This window comes from Colletes latitarsis, chromosome 5, assembly GCF_051014445.1.
Source record: "Colletes latitarsis isolate SP2378_abdomen chromosome 5, iyColLati1, whole genome shotgun sequence".
In the NCBI taxonomy this organism is placed as follows: domain Eukaryota; kingdom Metazoa; phylum Arthropoda; class Insecta; order Hymenoptera; family Colletidae; genus Colletes; species Colletes latitarsis.
Genome location: NC_135138.1, coordinates 27664778 through 27681995, shown reverse-complemented (window position 1 = coordinate 27681995; position 17218 = coordinate 27664778). Strand labels below are relative to the sequence as shown.

The 17218-nt window shown below is 34.8% G+C and overlaps 4 protein-coding genes across 7 annotated transcripts; 2 read left to right on the top strand and 2 right to left on the bottom strand.

Moving 5' to 3' along the window:
• Positions 1-1329: 1329 nt before the first annotated feature.
• On the top strand, positions 1330-4203 carry LOC143341707 (lipid storage droplets surface-binding protein 2-like). The gene is made up of 4 exons (XM_076764793.1): positions 1330-1457; positions 2601-2947; positions 3465-3714; positions 3787-4203. Exons 2-4 carry the CDS (start codon positions 2606-2608, stop codon positions 4032-4034), a joined length of 840 nt encoding a protein of 279 aa, XP_076620908.1. The 5' UTR covers positions 1330-1457; positions 2601-2605; the 3' UTR covers positions 4035-4203.
• A 167-nt stretch (positions 4204-4370) lies between these two features.
• Positions 4371-6806, top strand: LOC143341706 (lipid storage droplets surface-binding protein 2-like). 4 transcript variants are annotated; one of them, XM_076764792.1, is made up of 5 exons: positions 4371-5011; positions 5093-5261; positions 5566-5892; positions 5990-6278; positions 6365-6806. In XM_076764792.1, exons 3-5 carry the CDS (start codon positions 5590-5592, stop codon positions 6643-6645), a joined length of 873 nt encoding a protein of 290 aa, XP_076620907.1. In that variant the 5' UTR covers positions 4371-5011; positions 5093-5261; positions 5566-5589; the 3' UTR covers positions 6646-6806. The 4 variants fall into 4 exon arrangements, with proteins under 4 accessions (XP_076620907.1, XP_076620906.1, XP_076620904.1 ...); XM_076764791.1 differs by having other exon boundaries at positions 4371-5040; XM_076764789.1 differs by having other exon boundaries at positions 4371-5261; positions 5525-5892.
• A 2074-nt stretch (positions 6807-8880) lies between these two features.
• Positions 8881-9768, bottom strand: LOC143342030 (general transcription factor II-I repeat domain-containing protein 2-like). Its single transcript, XM_076765511.1, has one exon. The coding sequence runs from the start codon at positions 9766-9768 to the stop codon at positions 8881-8883; it is 888 nt and encodes a 295-aa protein (XP_076621626.1).
• Positions 9769-9984: 216 nt separating this feature from the next.
• Positions 9985-10290, bottom strand: LOC143342029 (general transcription factor II-I repeat domain-containing protein 2-like). The gene has a single exon (XM_076765510.1). The coding sequence runs from the start codon at positions 10288-10290 to the stop codon at positions 9985-9987; it is 306 nt and encodes a 101-aa protein (XP_076621625.1).
• Between the last annotated feature and the right edge of the window lie 6928 nt (positions 10291-17218).

Below are 17218 nucleotides of genomic sequence, written 5' to 3'. Positions count from 1 at the left end.
ATACATATTCAAATATTATACAGTTGCAATTATGTCTATAGAATGTTTATAACATACATTTTGATTTTTTGGTTTGATTTATTACTCCAATAGATGCTATAGCTCAACTAACGGTACGCTTTTGCTCAAATTAATGTTTCAGCTCCTAATGTCGTTAGTAATATTGATTTGATACTTTTTGACGTGAAACAAGAGAAATGCTATCGTATCGCGTGATACTAGTCAACACAGTTTTCGAAATTACCCCTGAGACTTAAACAGTTCAAACGTCTTAGTAACGTCTTGTAAACGTCAATTACGGCAGAGATACGACGCAAAAAAGACATCTTAAAGACGTTTTCGTTTGTAACAATCAACGTTTAAAAGATGTGTTTAAAACGTTTATACTAAGTTACTAGAAGCCTTTGTGTTATTATGAGGCTGTTTAAAAAGTTTCAATAAAAAAAAGCAGCCAATATCCAGATTTCGAAAACGAAAGAAGGATTAATAGAATATTGCAAGCTTGCATCATGTTTCGTAGAAGACATAATGACTAGAATAACGGTTCATAGAGCACAGATGACAGTTTACGAAAATGAACGACGTAGTTATTTATAGACAGAAAGTCATGTGTAGATCAGAGCGAATGTATTGCAATATAAAATACTGTGTCAGATCGATTGAAAAAAAAAAATTTCTAATTACGGGTCCTCGAATGATTATAGTGTTATACAAATTAATGTAACGTTCATGAATGATTATAGATGAGAATAAATATCACCGTAACGCCACGTCATAGCATACGCGAGCACGTAGATGTGTATCTGCGCAGAAGCACATCAATAAAACTCACAGCTGTATATACGGAACAAAGAACCCTCGATAGATTCCATTTTTACGTAAAAATATATTTTTGTCGTAGAAACATAACCATTACGTATTCGGTAAATTTGTCTTCATAATTAATTTCAATCAATTTAATATTTTTTAAAAGTAAATCCACCGTTACACTCTTAATATTTACTTAGATACATACTTAAGGAGTATAGTACTTACTCCATTTTTATAATTTTAGTCATAATTTATTTAATTTAGATTTTTAACCTATTAAGACAATTAATGAAGCATGCAATTGGTAAACTACTCACATTCAGACAAATATATATAATTGCAATAATTATTATGATATAAAGTTTCTTAATGATTCGCTATTTCAAATCTGATATTGCAACTATTATAAACTCACGTAATTGAAATATTTTTACCTCACTAACATTTGTAAATCTTAAATCGTTAAAACTACATCATTTTTACGGCCCTGGAAAGTATTTACTCCCTCCTTTGAACGTTTCCCCCTACTTAAAGCATACTGATTCAGAAGCATACATACATCAGTGCCAGTAGATCTATTGCGCATACCGGTGAATGAGACACTGTGTTCCCGTTACTACATTTTACAAACTGTTGCGTCAAATACTGTGAGTATATACAACAATACGATTAGTTAACAAATATGTCCAGTAATTGAACAAGTATCTCTTTAATATATTTGAATGTAATATCAATAACTTTTGTATCCTTTCACATGAATCTATTTGAATAAGTATTACAGTTCATGATAAATGGTGTCAGTGCTCGAAGTATTTCTATGTATATTTATATGTTTAATAATTTAGATGTAGTATTTAGCAAATGAGAGCTTTTTAAACAGAGTCATTGCTATTTTACCAATTATAATAATCTTTGTTCTTTTATCCATCTAACGCTAATCGATAATAAATCTGTGACTTTAAGGCAAATAATTAATTGTTTGATTACTTGCACAATAAAATATTAGTTCTTGTTATAAGCAATATTTCTTACGAATATAATTGTTATTGATTGCATACGATATATTTGAAAAGAAGCTTGAATGTTTTATGATAAAGATCAATATCTTGCCAGTACAAGAAGGCAGTACATATGCCTTTCGTACTATTATTTTAATTCTATATTTATATAAAATTCTCCCAAATTTCATGACGATCGGCCGCAGATGCCATTCGGAAGAATATTCGAAAATATTATATTTTACATAATGAAAAACTTTGTGGAAATTTCAAAATTACATACATAAAACCTATCAGTAGTTTTTATTTTCTTTACGAGAAATTTGTAAACTTTCTAAAACCCGAATTATTACATTATTATTATTTAATATGTATACATAATTACTTGTTCATTACTTAAACAACCTCTAGCCATATAGTTAATTTTAATAGATTCTTCTTTATAGTGGATGAATCATGAATTATGCTCATAATCTTGTAACAAGTTGAGTACTATACTGTGGTTTAACATTGTATGACTCATTTTTATTTTTTTGTTATTGACACACCAGTTGTTTACAATTAGTATTTTTATATGTTGCACATGTTGCAGTTATGTAAATGTATGTGTAAACAAAATAGTATGCAATTAAATTTTATTTCAAAATAGCACATTCAAATGTTGATTTAATTTTGCATGTTTTTGATTCTTTGTTACATATGTATTTATAATTGTCACAAAAAATACATTAATATTGAGCACTATTCATATAATTTACTATACAATTATTAATGGTCTGTTATATTTTTCAGAAAAAATGGCGGAAGCTAAAGATAAAGATGTTAAAGACAGTGTCGCGTCAGAAAGCACGCCTCATCTCGAAGTAATTGATCGCGTGAAAAACATTCCTGTTGTACACTCAGCAATTGAAAAAACGGAATCCACATATTCTTATTTGAAGGGTTCAAACGATTTAATCAATTGGGTATTCACTAGTGCAGAAACTGGACTTAATTATGCAACTGCTACAGCTGCACCTTATACAGCACCTTTGGCTAAAAAATTTGAAGAACAAATCTCAGCTGTAGATCACAAATTGTGCGAGGGTTTGAACATTGTGGAACAAAAAGTACCAATGATGAAGAAGCCTCCTGAACAAGTGAATATACATATAATTTAATCAAGATTTCTTAATAATATTTTTTCTGACAATATTAAATCAATCATAATGTTGTATTTCTCTCAATGTACCCTAGTACATTCAGTTAATTTTAATTTATTATATCTTATCGATTTCTTATCATTCAATACCAGATATACTTTAAAAATTATCTTATTAATAATAATTACAAATTTTATTTGAAAACAATGGTAAAGTAACCCAAATGATGTATAATTAAAATGTTGAACTTATCCTTATCGACCTCATATTTTATTTAATTCTTAATAATGATATAGAAAATATTTATGTTATACCAGAAACATGTACGCAAATCCGAAATTTACGTAACTCGAGTCAACGTAAATTAAGGATGAAGTGTACATTTTAATTGATATTCAATAAGCAGCGTTCAATCGTCTTCGATGGAAAATTATTCTACAACCATACCTCTTAAACATAGGATATTAAAGGAAGAGTGGGAATATTATTGAGAAATATTTTTTGCCCATTACAGATATACGAAGCAGCTAAGGCAGTAATGAGCAGTTCTTTGCACCCAACTATGGAAAAACTTCAAGCTGCAAAAGAATCAGCGACTCAACAAGCGGCCACACTCAAAAATATCAGTATGGTAAAGGCTAATGAGTTATTAAATACACAATATGGTAGTATGGCTGTACAAGGGGTGGACAATACAAGCGTCCTTATTAATGGTTTATTGGATCGCTACTTCCCTCCAGCCGCGGGAGAAGAAGATCCACCAGGTATATTTTCTAAGTAACTAACAAGAGATCTATCAAATTCTACAAATATACATCGTAAAATACGTGTTGCAGCTCCTGTGTCGGCTGACGAGAACAAAGTTCTCCATGCTGTACAAACAATCGGTCAATTATCGACGAAAACTGCAAATCGTGTTTTCCATTCAGTGGCAGCGCAATTAAAGACCATAAAGAAAGAGGATGTGTCGGCATACATAACAAATGTTATATCAATTCTTCACTTAACACATTACTTGAGTTTAAACGACAAACCGGTCGATAATAAAGAAGCACAAAGTGTAGTTGGTGAGAAGAAAGGGTAGCATTGGAACGATAAAATCTATTATCGGTAGTTGTATAATTATAACGCATTAATATTTTTGTACGTATTTCATACAACTCGGGCATCCTGTTATTAAATGTATCAATGTGTATTTTTATATGATAGATATTGTGTAAACAGTGAAGAAATACATTTTTAATAAAACTGTAGCGATTTACAAATCGATCAAATTTCAAAAATATTTCTTATTCAATTTTTATAAGAATAATTATGAATGTGTGTCATATTTGAAATCACACTTTATTGGAAGGTTACGTGTATAAATGAATAATTAACGTGAACATGATTATTGAGACTATTATCGGATAAAAATATTAATAAATTAATTCTAAACAAATTAAAAATCATGTGAAAGGTTCAAAAATATACTTTTACATATTTCGTCTCTCTCTAAGCAAAACTTCTAAATTCGCCTTTGGGCCTTGCCAAGAATTTGGTTCAAAAATTCCTCCATACAAGATATTTTGGGGATTCGATTTTTTGCTTTCAAACGAAGGATTAATGTATTATGAAAATAGGTTGCAAATTTCAATAGCAATATTTCAAGTGCATACTTATTCTGCAAATTGTTATCTACTTGTATGTATAGTATTGTACCAACACATTTGCATACATTGCCCTTTTCACCTTTCTTTCGCAAACCAGATACATTATCAACGACATATACAAGTTAATGAATGTGTGTATTAGCAATCATACAAGATCGTTCAAAGTAAATGTCAGTAAAATATTGTTAATGGAAACATTATCGGTAGTTTCTCGATTCTCGACATTATAATTTCAATATAATTTATACATTATTGTTTCTACCAAGGAAATTCAATATTAATACGAAAGTAACAACTGCTAAATATTTAACGCATAAATTCAAGAGAAACGACGAAACTTGATCCTCGGATGCACGATTACGAAACTCTGACCTCACCAACAAAATCGATAATTATGATTTTAAATCTTGTGGGCGCACAACTGATTTAAAGTTTAAAGTAATTCAGTTTAAAAAGATGTAATACTGGCGTACTAAAACTGTTTTTTAAGGAATGACGATATCGTGTTATAAAAAATGTGAAAGACTAATAATACTTCATAGAAGAAGAATAAATAATTTAAATCGCGATCGTTGACTGTCGAGTAAATAAATTCCAGAGTGAAATGACTCAGAGATCAAGGTGCACAGTTTGTTACTGAGTGAAGCAACATAGAAAGAGTAAGTACCTTTCTTTAAATAGTAATAATTATATCAGATGACAAGTAATTGCTTTTCTTTGTTGTGTAGTGGTTGCTTTGATATTGTAAATACTTTGTATTTTTTTCCATATGTTTAGTAAGAATGTTTGACAAGGGTTGCCATGTTAGTACGCTTTTTCATTATTTTAAGAAACTTCTAGTTCAATTTTATAATTTTAAGTACTATTTAAATCACAATTTCAATTCATTTTCGAAAGTATAGCATTCTAATATGTATTGTAGGTTTTCTGTTTATAGTCAGAATTTTTTTTTACCTAAAATAGAGGATCTTTCTGTTAACTATCAATATGGAAGTAGAATTATTGAATTATGATTATAAAATGCAAGCTATTCAGCGAGCTCTTAAAATACCAAGTGTAAACTATTTATGGGGCAAATCTACAAAAGTATATGATCGCATGAAGGGAACAAATATGTTTACTCATTGGGCATTTGATGTAGTGGAAAATGTTGTAAATACTGTACTTGAAAAATCATTATTACTAGCTAAATTAATGGAAAAGCCAATTTATACTCTTGATAAAAAACTTTGTCAAGGACTTGATTACGTAGAAGTAAACCTACCAATAATCAAGGAAGAACCAAATCAGGTATATAAATTCTAACACTTATATTTAATACTGTGGTTATTTGTATAGTTCAAACATTTCTTCATTAAAAGAAAATTATTTATATACATTGTTTCAGATTTTAAATCATACCAAGTCAATTGTTTTTAAACATCTTCGACCTGCTGTTAAAACATTTACTGATTTAAAACAAGAAACTAAACATAAAGTAAGAGCTATGACATTACTTACTTATTACAAGGTTCATTACTTTAGGGTGTATAGTTGGCAACAGGCAGATAAAGTCATGTCAACTGAAACAGGAATTAGTATTTTAGAGACAGTGGATAGTAGTACTGATCTTGCTGAATTAATGTTGGATAAATATCTACCTGCAACATATGAAGAATTGTATACCAATGAGACAGGTAAGATGGTATTTTTGGTACATTGAACAAGATAAATTATAAAAAAGTCATTTTGTAACTAAAACATATTCTCTTTATTTATACAGAAAAACTATGCTGTGAACATGCCAAACTTCATCATACTGTAGAAAAACTGAGTGAATTTAGCTCTCGTGCTTCTCGACGTATTTACTTCGCATTAATGGACAGATGGCGACATATGTACAGAATAGGAATTCTTATTCTGATTTTACGTACAATTATTATTCTCCAAGCAATTCAATTTTTTGGATTAATATTGTCCTTTATTTTTAAATTGTTTAATGAGTACTTTGGTTTTTGTTTGATTGAGTTCAAAAATGATATGATGCACTTTAAAAATGAATAAGTACGCATTATTCATACATGTATGTTACAGGCATCTTCGTGTGCACTTTGAAACAAATACGTACACGATAATACGAACAATTTCAGATAAATGGTAAATAAAAGTTTTATGTTATTGTATTTAATGGCAATATAGTTATAAAATAGAATTTTCTTTGTAAACTATAATGAATTTTTTTGTACCCTTTCCGTCTGTAAAGGGTTAACATGCTAAGTCGCGTCGCGTCGTTACTCAGGTCGCAATAGCCATCAAACGATCTTCTTATTTCGTAAACAAAAGGCAACACGCGAATGACATAAGTAAGTCCGTTTGGGAAACATAGGTAAGAAACGAGAAATTACAGTGTGACGCCGTCCTATTCCCTGAAGCTACGCTGTGCACAGCTTCTGGGTCGTTGGTTATCACGACTCCTTCTCAAAAGCTATTCGTTGCCTAAGGTTCATAGTGTTTGGATACACCGGTGTCGTGCGAACGCGATTTAAACCCATGAAAATGCTGCTTAGAGCTCGGGGCAGTTCCAATTAATCCGCCACGTTGTACGCGATATTAGTTGGATGTTGACAGTGGGCTCGATAAAATCTCTCGACAGCTTGTAGCTAGCTCCCTTATTATTCATTAGACTTTCAGGTACAGTCAGCTTCACCTGAAAGATAGAGAGAAAAAGAAAGAGAGAAAAAGAGAGAAAGAGAAAGAGTGGAAAGAGTAAGACAACCGTCTGAATATCTTACACGTCCTTCTATTCAATAGAGGATGTTTGAACTAGAGAACTCGTTCAGTAACGTACGCGTCTAATTTGTATACTTACGTACATTTTTTTACACTTTTTCGACTATTGAACACTGGGTAAAGAATATAAATATAAAGTAGATAACCGATTGAGGTAGGCGAGAGTTGTTTGAAAAATTTTATAAACTTCTTTGAGACAGGGCTACAATTCATTAAGTTGCATCATTCTTCGGACGATCTTAGACGAAGTTTTAGCTAGTTGCAACGACTACACGGTCGTTTTGTACGCTACGTGAACTTAGGATTTCGAAATAAAATATTCGTTGAGTTATTGAAAGCAAAAAATGTATTTTTAACAAACTAAGTTTTACTATTTGATGAGGTACAGCAGATATTTTTGTAAAATTAAATTTTGTCATTATTTGGGTTTATCATATAATGAACTATATGCAGTAAATAAATCAAATTTACATTTCTACTAACTATAATGTATACTTCATTATATTGCAAGGCAATAAATTCAATAACACTTGCAATCAATGAAAACTAGCAATAATTTCTGATGTAGCATGGTATCTGAATAATAATAAAAGTTACTGTATATAAAATGTATACTATATATACTTTTATACTATAATATACGTATAATTTAACAACTGTGAACATAGTTCTTGTAACCCTCTTCTCTTTCTCTTTTTCGTAGTTTATTTACAATTATGTACAAAAAACACATAACAAATATTAATATTAAACACAATACAAAATATAATAGATAAGAAGATGTCAGTTGAGACGGCCCTGGGATCAAGAGGTACCTATACGTGGATCGTCGTTTCGAGACATCGTGAAGCATAGCCAATCGGACCTGCATTCCTTCAAACTAACATGATCTCAGCAACGCATAGTACTTGGCTGGCAGGAAACCAGTTTCAAGAACTGGTGGGGATAGCAACCGGCCAATTTTTAAGGTATCACTATACATATACAGGGTGTTCGGCCACTCCTGGGAAAAATTTTAATGGCAGATTCTAGAGGCCAAAATAAGACGAAAATCAAGAATATCAATTTCTTCACTGAGACTTCGTTAAAAAGTTATTAAAAAATTAAATTAAAAAATTTCAAATCATTCTGAAAAAATTATTTTTGGTTACAGGGGCCAATGACAAACATTTTTGGTTAATAGACATACCCTTGAAATCCTAATCATTTTCTAGAAAAAAATTCGAGAAGGTGTGAAATCGACGAAATTAAAAAATTTCAAATTGTTCTAAAAAAATTACTGTTAGTTGCAGGATTCAATTATAATCATTTTTGGTCAATAGGCATACACGCGAAATCCTGCGCATTTTCGAGAAAAAATTCAGTACAGGTGGAATTTTAAACGTTAATAACTTTTTAATGGAGCCTCCATCAACAAATTGGTATTCTTGATTTATGTTTCCGAGGGGTGGCCAAACACCCTATAGTCCGCTATTTCACATTTTGCATATCTGAATACTTCACACAAGATTAATTCGACATTCTGGATTCTTTTTCGCGATCTACTAGCTCTGTAATATTAGGGATAATTGATTGGGCCATATTTAGTATCAGTATTGATTTAAAGGATTTATGATTCGAGATTCCAGCTTTGTTTATAGATTTTGTTTGAATTAAAACCGAATTCAATTGCTTGCAAATATACGTGGAGCTAAACATCGTTATGATCCTTGCAGCACACTTGTGTAGCTGGGGAAATTTACATTGATTAAGGTTATTGTAAAAGTCCAACAAATTGCGCTTTTGTTGAAATTTGTCTTTTAATGCCCTGTCACATTTCAAGTCTAATAATTCCAGTTGTAGTTGAGGATGAGGTATGAACATACCAACGTTAAATGGCGACTCTATTTTATGTAACTCATCCTTCAATTTAACTGTATCTTCACATTTAGTTTCGAATTCATTCAGAAGATTTTGTAAAATAGTTTTGTACCGTTCGAGATTTAAGGATGTTATTGTATTTAACTTGGTAAAGTCTGGAACACGCCCAAAATACAGAAGCTCTATCCAAAAGTCTAGCTGCATTCGAAACATCAATACATCCTGAGCAAATTTCATAATTGAGTTCCCTTTTTCTTGCCAGGATGCATTCAGAATGTTCAAATGATCAACCACGTCGGACAGAAATGCCAAATCCATCACCCACGATTCGTCGTGAAGTTCCGGAACTGGTTGCTCTATCATGTCCATAAATAATTGAATCTCTTCGCGGAGTTCGAAACATCTGTTTAGGATTCTTCCACGACTAAACCAATGCACTTCTGTATGGTATGGCAATTCGCCGTATTCGGCATCAAGCTCTTCCAAAAACATTATAAGTTCCCTGTGCGTTGCACCGTGATGGCGTATATAATTCATTGTCCGAACAATAATCGACATTACATCATCCAAATGAACGCGTTTCGAGCATAAATTTTGGGGATCGATACTGTGACGTATTGTAATCACTTCGTGAGGAATTGCTAAATTTTGCAATTTTACTCGAAGACGGGCTACAAATCTGTTGTGTCTCTTCGCCATTGCAGGAGCTCCGCCAGTTGCTACAGAAACTAGTTTATCCCATTGTAAATTATTCTATTCCACTACCTCCTCCACACATAAAAATACATCTTCCCCTGACGTGTTCTTCTTTACAGAAAATATATCTAATAATTCTTCGGTGACCGTCAGATTTTTACCTACACCGCGAATAAAGATTGCAAGTAATGGTCCACCGGACACATTGGTACTTTCGTCCACAGCTATCGAATATGCAATGAATGTTTGAATAATGTTGCTTAGTTGTTCGGTAACGTTGTTAGCCATTTCGTGAATACGACGTGTGATCGTGTCGCCCGACATATCGATGCATTCAAATTTGTACACTAGTTCCGGACACATTTCCCCTGCCGCTGAGAGCAAACAATGTTTCACAAAATCATCGTTCAGGAAACAGCACGAGGATTTTGCAATTTCTAATGCGATACGATAACTTGCCCGAATTGTGGCTTCATCAGTCGGCCTATTATCCACCTAGAAGCAAGATGTATTATGCTCCTAGATATTTGAATATTTAATGATGAAGCAAAATCTTTATTATTTATTGTGTTAGCATTGAACATATAAATTGTAAATACTACTGACTTGTACCAGCCTTTCCCAGCCTCTGCTGACCACTGCTTATATTTCTGACAACGTATAACGATTACTACTGACTTCTGCCAGCCTCCGCTGGCCTCTGCTGACCACTTCTGGTTCTACATGCCTCTACTGGTGGCCAACTTGAGCTAGCAAGGTAATGCCATAAAACTGTTTTACTCAGTTATACCCCTTTTTACCTGAAGTATAAGGTAAAACGTACGAGGTACAAGATACGACTACATGTACTTTTGAATTTTCCTACAGACCGCCGCTGGGCTCTGCTGACCGCTGCTGACCACTCCTGATACTTCTGACAATGTACAACGATTACTCCTGGCTACTGCCAGCCTCCGCTGGCCCCTGCTGACCACTGCTGATTACTCCTGATACTTCTGACAACGTGAAACGATTACTACTGACTTCTGCCAGCCTCTACTGGTACCTGCTGACCGCTGCTGACCACTGCTGACCACCGTTTATATTTCTGGCAACGTACAACAATTACTACTGGCTACTGCCACCCTCTGCTGACCTCTGCCAGCATCTCCCGACCTAAGCTGGCCTCTACCAACATCTCCCGACGTCAGCTGACCATCGCTGACCACTGCTGACCGTTGCTGACAACTTGTGACACGATGTAATATAATATAATATGTTTATATGTATTAAAGTGTTGTATAATGTAAATCTATGGCAATAAATGATATAATTTCAAAGAATTCTATGTGTTCTCATCATTTTTACCCTTCCTTTTCTATCGAAATCATTCCCTTACTTATAAGACACTCCGAATTTTTTAAAATTTTCTAAGTTCCCCGGAAAGATTTCAAATTTCCCGCCGCCAGGAATTTTTGCGAATTCCTGGAAATGACGTCATTTCCAAGAATTCCTGAAATTACGTAATATTACGTAACATTACATAATTTTTGCCGAAAAATTCCGGCCGGAGAAATTTTAAAGAGCTATTACGTAATATTACGTAATATTACATAATGTTACGTAATATTGCGTAATTTTTGCCGAGAAATTCCGGTCGCGAAAAATTTTAAAGAGCTATTACGTAATGTTACGTAATATTACATAATGTTACGTAATATTACATAATGTTACGTAATATTACGTAATTTTTGCCGAAAAATTCCGGCCGCGAAACATTTTGAAGAGCTATTACGTAATGTTACGTAATATTACGTAATATTGAAACTTCTTGGAAATTTCAGGGATTTCGAGAAGTTTCAGGAACGCCGGTAAGTTTCAGGGATTCGAGAATTTCCAGGAAGTCTTAGAAATGACGGCGGGAAATTTGGAGAGGGGAAGAGGGGTAAAAAATGATGAGAATACATAGAATTCTTTGAAATTATATCATTTATTGCCATAGATTTACATTATACAAAACTTTAATACATATAAAAAACATTATATTATATTACATCATGTCACAAGTTGTCAGCAACGGTCAGCAGTGGTCAGCGATGGTCAGCTGACGTCGGGAGATGTTGGCAGAGGCCAGCTTAGGTCGGGAGATGCTGGCAGAGGTCAGCAGAGGCTGGCAGTAGCCAGTAGTAATCGTTGTACGTTGCCAGAAATATAAACGGTGGTCAGCAGTGGTCAGCAGCGGTCAGCAGAGGCCAACGGAGGCCAGCAGAGGCATGCAGAGTCAAGTAGAGTCCAGCAGGGGCAAGCAGTAACAAATAGTAATCGTTATACGTTGTCGGAAGCATCAGGGTTGATCAGCTGTGGTCAGCAGAGGCTAGCAGTGGCAAGCAGTGGCAAGCAGAGTCCAGCAGGGGCAGGCAGTAGCAAGTTATAATCGTTATACGTTGTCAGAAGTATCAGGAGTGTTCAGTAGCAGTCAGCAGAGTCCAGCGGAGACAGGCAGAAGTCAGTAGTAATCGTTATACGTTGTCAGAAATATAAACGGTGGTCAGTAGAGGCCAGAAGAAGCTGGAGGAGGCTGGCAGTAGTAAGTAGCGATCTTTATACGTTGTCAGAAGTATCAGGAGTGGTCAGCAGCGGTCAGCAAAGGCCAGCGAAGATCTGTAGGGAAATTCAAAAGTACATGTAGTCGTATCTTGTACTTCGTAAAAGGTGGTGTATCTTGGTAAAACAATTTTATGACATTACCTGATAATTCAAGTTAGCAAACAGTAGAGGCATGTAGAGACCAGCAGAAGCCAGCAGAGACTGGGATACGCTGGCAGTAGTCAGTCGTAATCGTTATACGTTGTCAAAAGTATCAGGAGTGGTCTGCGGCAGTCAGAAGAGGCCAGCGGCGGTCTGTAGGAAAATGCAAAAGTACATGTAGTCGTATCTTGTACCTCGTACGTTTTACCTTATACTTCAGGTAAAAAGGGGCATAACTGGGTAAAACAATTTTATGACTTTACCTGCTAACTCAAGTTGGCCACCAGTAGAGGCATGTAGAACCAGAAGTAGTCAGCGGAGGCCAGCGGAGGCTGGCAGAAGTCAGTAGTAATCTTTACACGTTGCCAGAAGTGATATCTTCTTTTTTTTCAATAATTAAAATCTGATCAGGGAGTCTTAAAATTTCACAAAATTTTTTTTCATTACGGTACTTTGTTATATAATATTATCGTAATTAAAATAAAATGTATCTGTTTGCAACGTTATATAATATATTGGTTTACACTTTTACGTGGAAAAGCAGGCGTAAGCGAATTATTCTGATGATTTATATCCGTATCTATATTGACACGCTGCATCGTATTACACATGATTAAAAATAACATTAGCGATACAAATATGAATGGTTTGCTTGCAATGTAATTATATTTATTGACGTTTATCAATGGTACAATTATTAATTTAGAATATTACAGATACACATAAAAATAATGAATAGATATTTGATAAAACAGAAATCAGAACTTAAGTTATATATTTCAGATTGTAATGACTAATCTAATTCGCAATTTATTCTATAATAATATCTTATGATGCATAAAATATTGCAATATGCATACTGTTTTCTTGATATCGAAGAAAAATATTGCCAAGTGTCCGGTCACTGGGGCACGTTCGATTGCTGAGACAGCTGCCCCAGTTTGTGTTATATATGTAATTGTAATTTTTCTTATCTATGTTGTTTGGACATTATTCCTTGATTGATTCTCGCCAGCTGTAAAATTGAGAGAAATTTTCGCATCCGTGATTTTTGGAAGCTAACTGATGCAGTAAGTCCGTTCAGCAAAAATGGGATATAGGTCACCTATCAAGGTAAACATCGATTGAAAAGTTAGTCGTGATAGAAATTGGGTTCTCTGGGTCCATAAAAGTTGCCAGCCGGCAAACAAATCCCTTTTCGTGGTCTCTGATATCGACTGACAACGGAAAGATTTCGGCTTGTTTCAAAGTGGGTCAATCTAGAGAAAAGAACATGACTTCCTTCTGTTCATCCCATCCTTCACGACCATCCTATATACAAGGTTATTTTCATTGATTTCTGTTAAATTCCACTAATTGATACAGAATAAGTAGCCCACGGTTATTCATGAAAATGCATATTCGTATAGAAAGCAAATAGAAAAGTGAGACTCAGAATGAATATTTGTTTCAGCATTGAACGGGTTGAGTAATGTATTTTCTATTTTAAATAATTTGCATAATACATATGGCGTTCATATTTTATTTTGCAAATGTCTTTCGCAAATAAACATTTCCTGTCCACTCTCCAATCCAGGAGAAACATAATACAGATTATATTATGTCCAATTATCCCTGCCCATACATTTGTATCAAAGCATGTGAATTTTTTCAGGCTAATGAGTATTATTATAATATTATAATAGTAGTACATTTGGCTTTAAGGTAGCCATTTTGAATACATACGTTATTAGCGTACAAAAATAATTATAACTTGAGAAATAGGTCAAATAGAATACATGTTCGTAATAAGTTTTAACATTGTAACATTTTCTGTTAATTAACTGTAATTTCAAGCTTACGTCGAGTGATCTTTTTGTTGATTTTGCTTGAGAGTTCCAACGTTACGTTAGCATTGCAGGAGGTTAAATGACACAAAAAGAAGGCAGTCGGTCCTTGTCGACTGAGAAGATCGATCCAACGGAGTCGATTTCGATTTCTATTACGATAGCGGCTAGAATCATTCGCAAAGAAGTTAACTTATAATTTGAATTGTAAATAAGTCTTCGGAACTACTAAATTGTCGGTCTACAGTTTAAAGGATGTTTGACTGCGCCGGAAAACGTAACGTTTCGCTTTTGACGCCGTCGTCTTTTCACAATAAAATGTGTGGAATAATTGTACCGATAAAAATTGATTCTCTCTTTACTTCTCCTACAAAAATAACCGTGTTAGTTTGAGCCACGTTAACATCAACGTTGCCTAGATTTTTAATCAAGGAGGATTTAAAGGCAATAAAACTCGATCAAAGACACTGGAACTCATCGTACAAACACCGGAATATGGCGGCTGCCGTTCACTTCATTGTCTCCTCTTAAACAATGAATTGTAGTGGTTATTCGCGTAGAGTGAGATAGGGTGGTGGGGAGCAACGCTGACACAAGCACCACAGCGCTCAAACAAGAAGGGCCCTTCGTCTCGCCGCTTCCTACCACTTGTACGCTTACCGACGCCATTCACCAACAATACCGGACTATCAACACTCTTTACGAACTTCTCTATACGCATACACACCGATGTATCTCTTTTTATACCTGTATGCAATACGGCACCGCAAGCCTGGCTCAGCCACTTCGAGACACATCGGAATTAACACCGTGATTTCGAGTGTCCTAGGAATTTGCTCGGCGCTTGCTACGCCTCCATCTTAAAAGGAATACCGTCAAAGTGTCGAACGACAATTACACAAACTTTATACACATTTATAGATTGGTACATGTAGAACAATAAGGAATTCACTGGAATCGTGATATCTCAATATCGCGCGTAAAAGAGATAAATTCGTCAAAACATTAAATGGTTACATTTTGTTACATTCACGGCCAGCTTCCTTTCTGTTCTATTCAAGTAAGCACGTGGACCTTACCTATCAGCCGTGAAAACAGAAATAGACGATTCTGGTTGAAAGGGAGCAGTTATATCGAGAGGCCCAAACGAAAAAGGGAATGCTTTCGCCATCGGACGTTGGAGTTCAGTAAGAGTGGCTTAGGATCAAATATCGCCCAGGACTGTCTACTTCACCTTCCTCTCCTTGTTCTCTTGCGTCTTAAAGTTTCCGTCGAAAGGAAGGATGCTTTTCACTGTAACCACGTTTTCATTGCCCGGGAAAGTAGGAAGAAAAGATCGAGGAAGCGAGGGCGAAGGAAAACGAAGAGATATCTATTCAGACGGCCTCTAGGTTGCGGATCCTGCAGCAATTGCTTTTTATTCCTTCAGCTAATACGAAGAATCTGAATGCTCGTGGACCTTTACCTCTATTTACAGTCAAGCAAAGATGAAGATAGTCCTTTCATCGGTTGAAAAGAACCTACATGATCTTCAAGAAAACCAGGTTAATTTTTTTTTTATGCCGTTCGACGCGTCTATAAATTTTCACGCCGCTTCGAGGTGCTTCCACCAAAACAGTCAGCGAATCGAAGCAAACTCAGAGTATTTTTATTCAGTATTTACTCAGAGGTTCACTTTTCGTAATACATTGCTATAACGAATTATTTTCCTTAGATTCGCGAGAAAACGTGTAGCTGAAAATGGTTATTTTCATAAATATTCTGCGCTATTCAATGTATTAGCTACGTTGAATGTCTTCGAATTTTTGTCGTCGCTAGTGTTTCTTCGTTCCTCGCTCTGTACACGCATAAGCAAGTATCCACGTTCTTCCATCGTAATTCCGGAAAGTGGGATGCGCTAAATGGATTGCGATGTCTTGCGGTCTTTTACGCCATTTAAAACGAATGAACGTGCCACGTAGATTTATGCGGAGTTTTAAAACCGGCTCCTAACAAAGATACAGCTAAATCCAACGACATTAGCTATTCGCTACAGAAATAATCCTGTAAATATTGCTACATCGTTCCTTGTTACGTCAATGCTGGTTTTCTGCTCAGCATTTGCACTCGAGATAAATACACTTAGGAAAACCGATATAAGGCCATTGAAAATACATCTGAAAACTTTGCTAAACCGAAAGTGTTACTGGAGCTTACTCGATAAGCTAGTAAAAAGAGCAATTGTATTGATAGAATTGTGTCTGAAAGAAGCGAAAGAATAAAATAAAATGAAAAAGTAAGTAATAATTTTCTGCTGAATTGTACATACATCAATTGTAATCGTCAGTTTCGACTCGCTGCAATTGTGTCTCGCATTTTGCGCAAAGTGCGAAAGCCGAGCAATAACGAATGGTTTCTGTGCACAAAGAACACGGTAACTTCTCTTCGTCAGTGTTAATTTCCGTCAAATTAGGAGCTGTAATGCATCCTGTGAAATGATGGGAAAGCAGGAAGCGCAATCAACGATTTTCTCGTCCACTTGGCGAAGGTTTCTCTCCTGCGCGTTCGCAACTTGTTTTCTCTTGATCAACACGTGCCTTTACCCCTAATGCCTGTTTCCTTCCTTCATTGAAGCGATATAAGAGCGTAGCGGTTATATAAAAAGAAACGTATAAGAATCAGAAACACGAAAAATATTAATAAAATGTTTTGTATCTTGCCTAGCGTCTGCGTTGTACTTTCCGTAGAAAATACTCGTG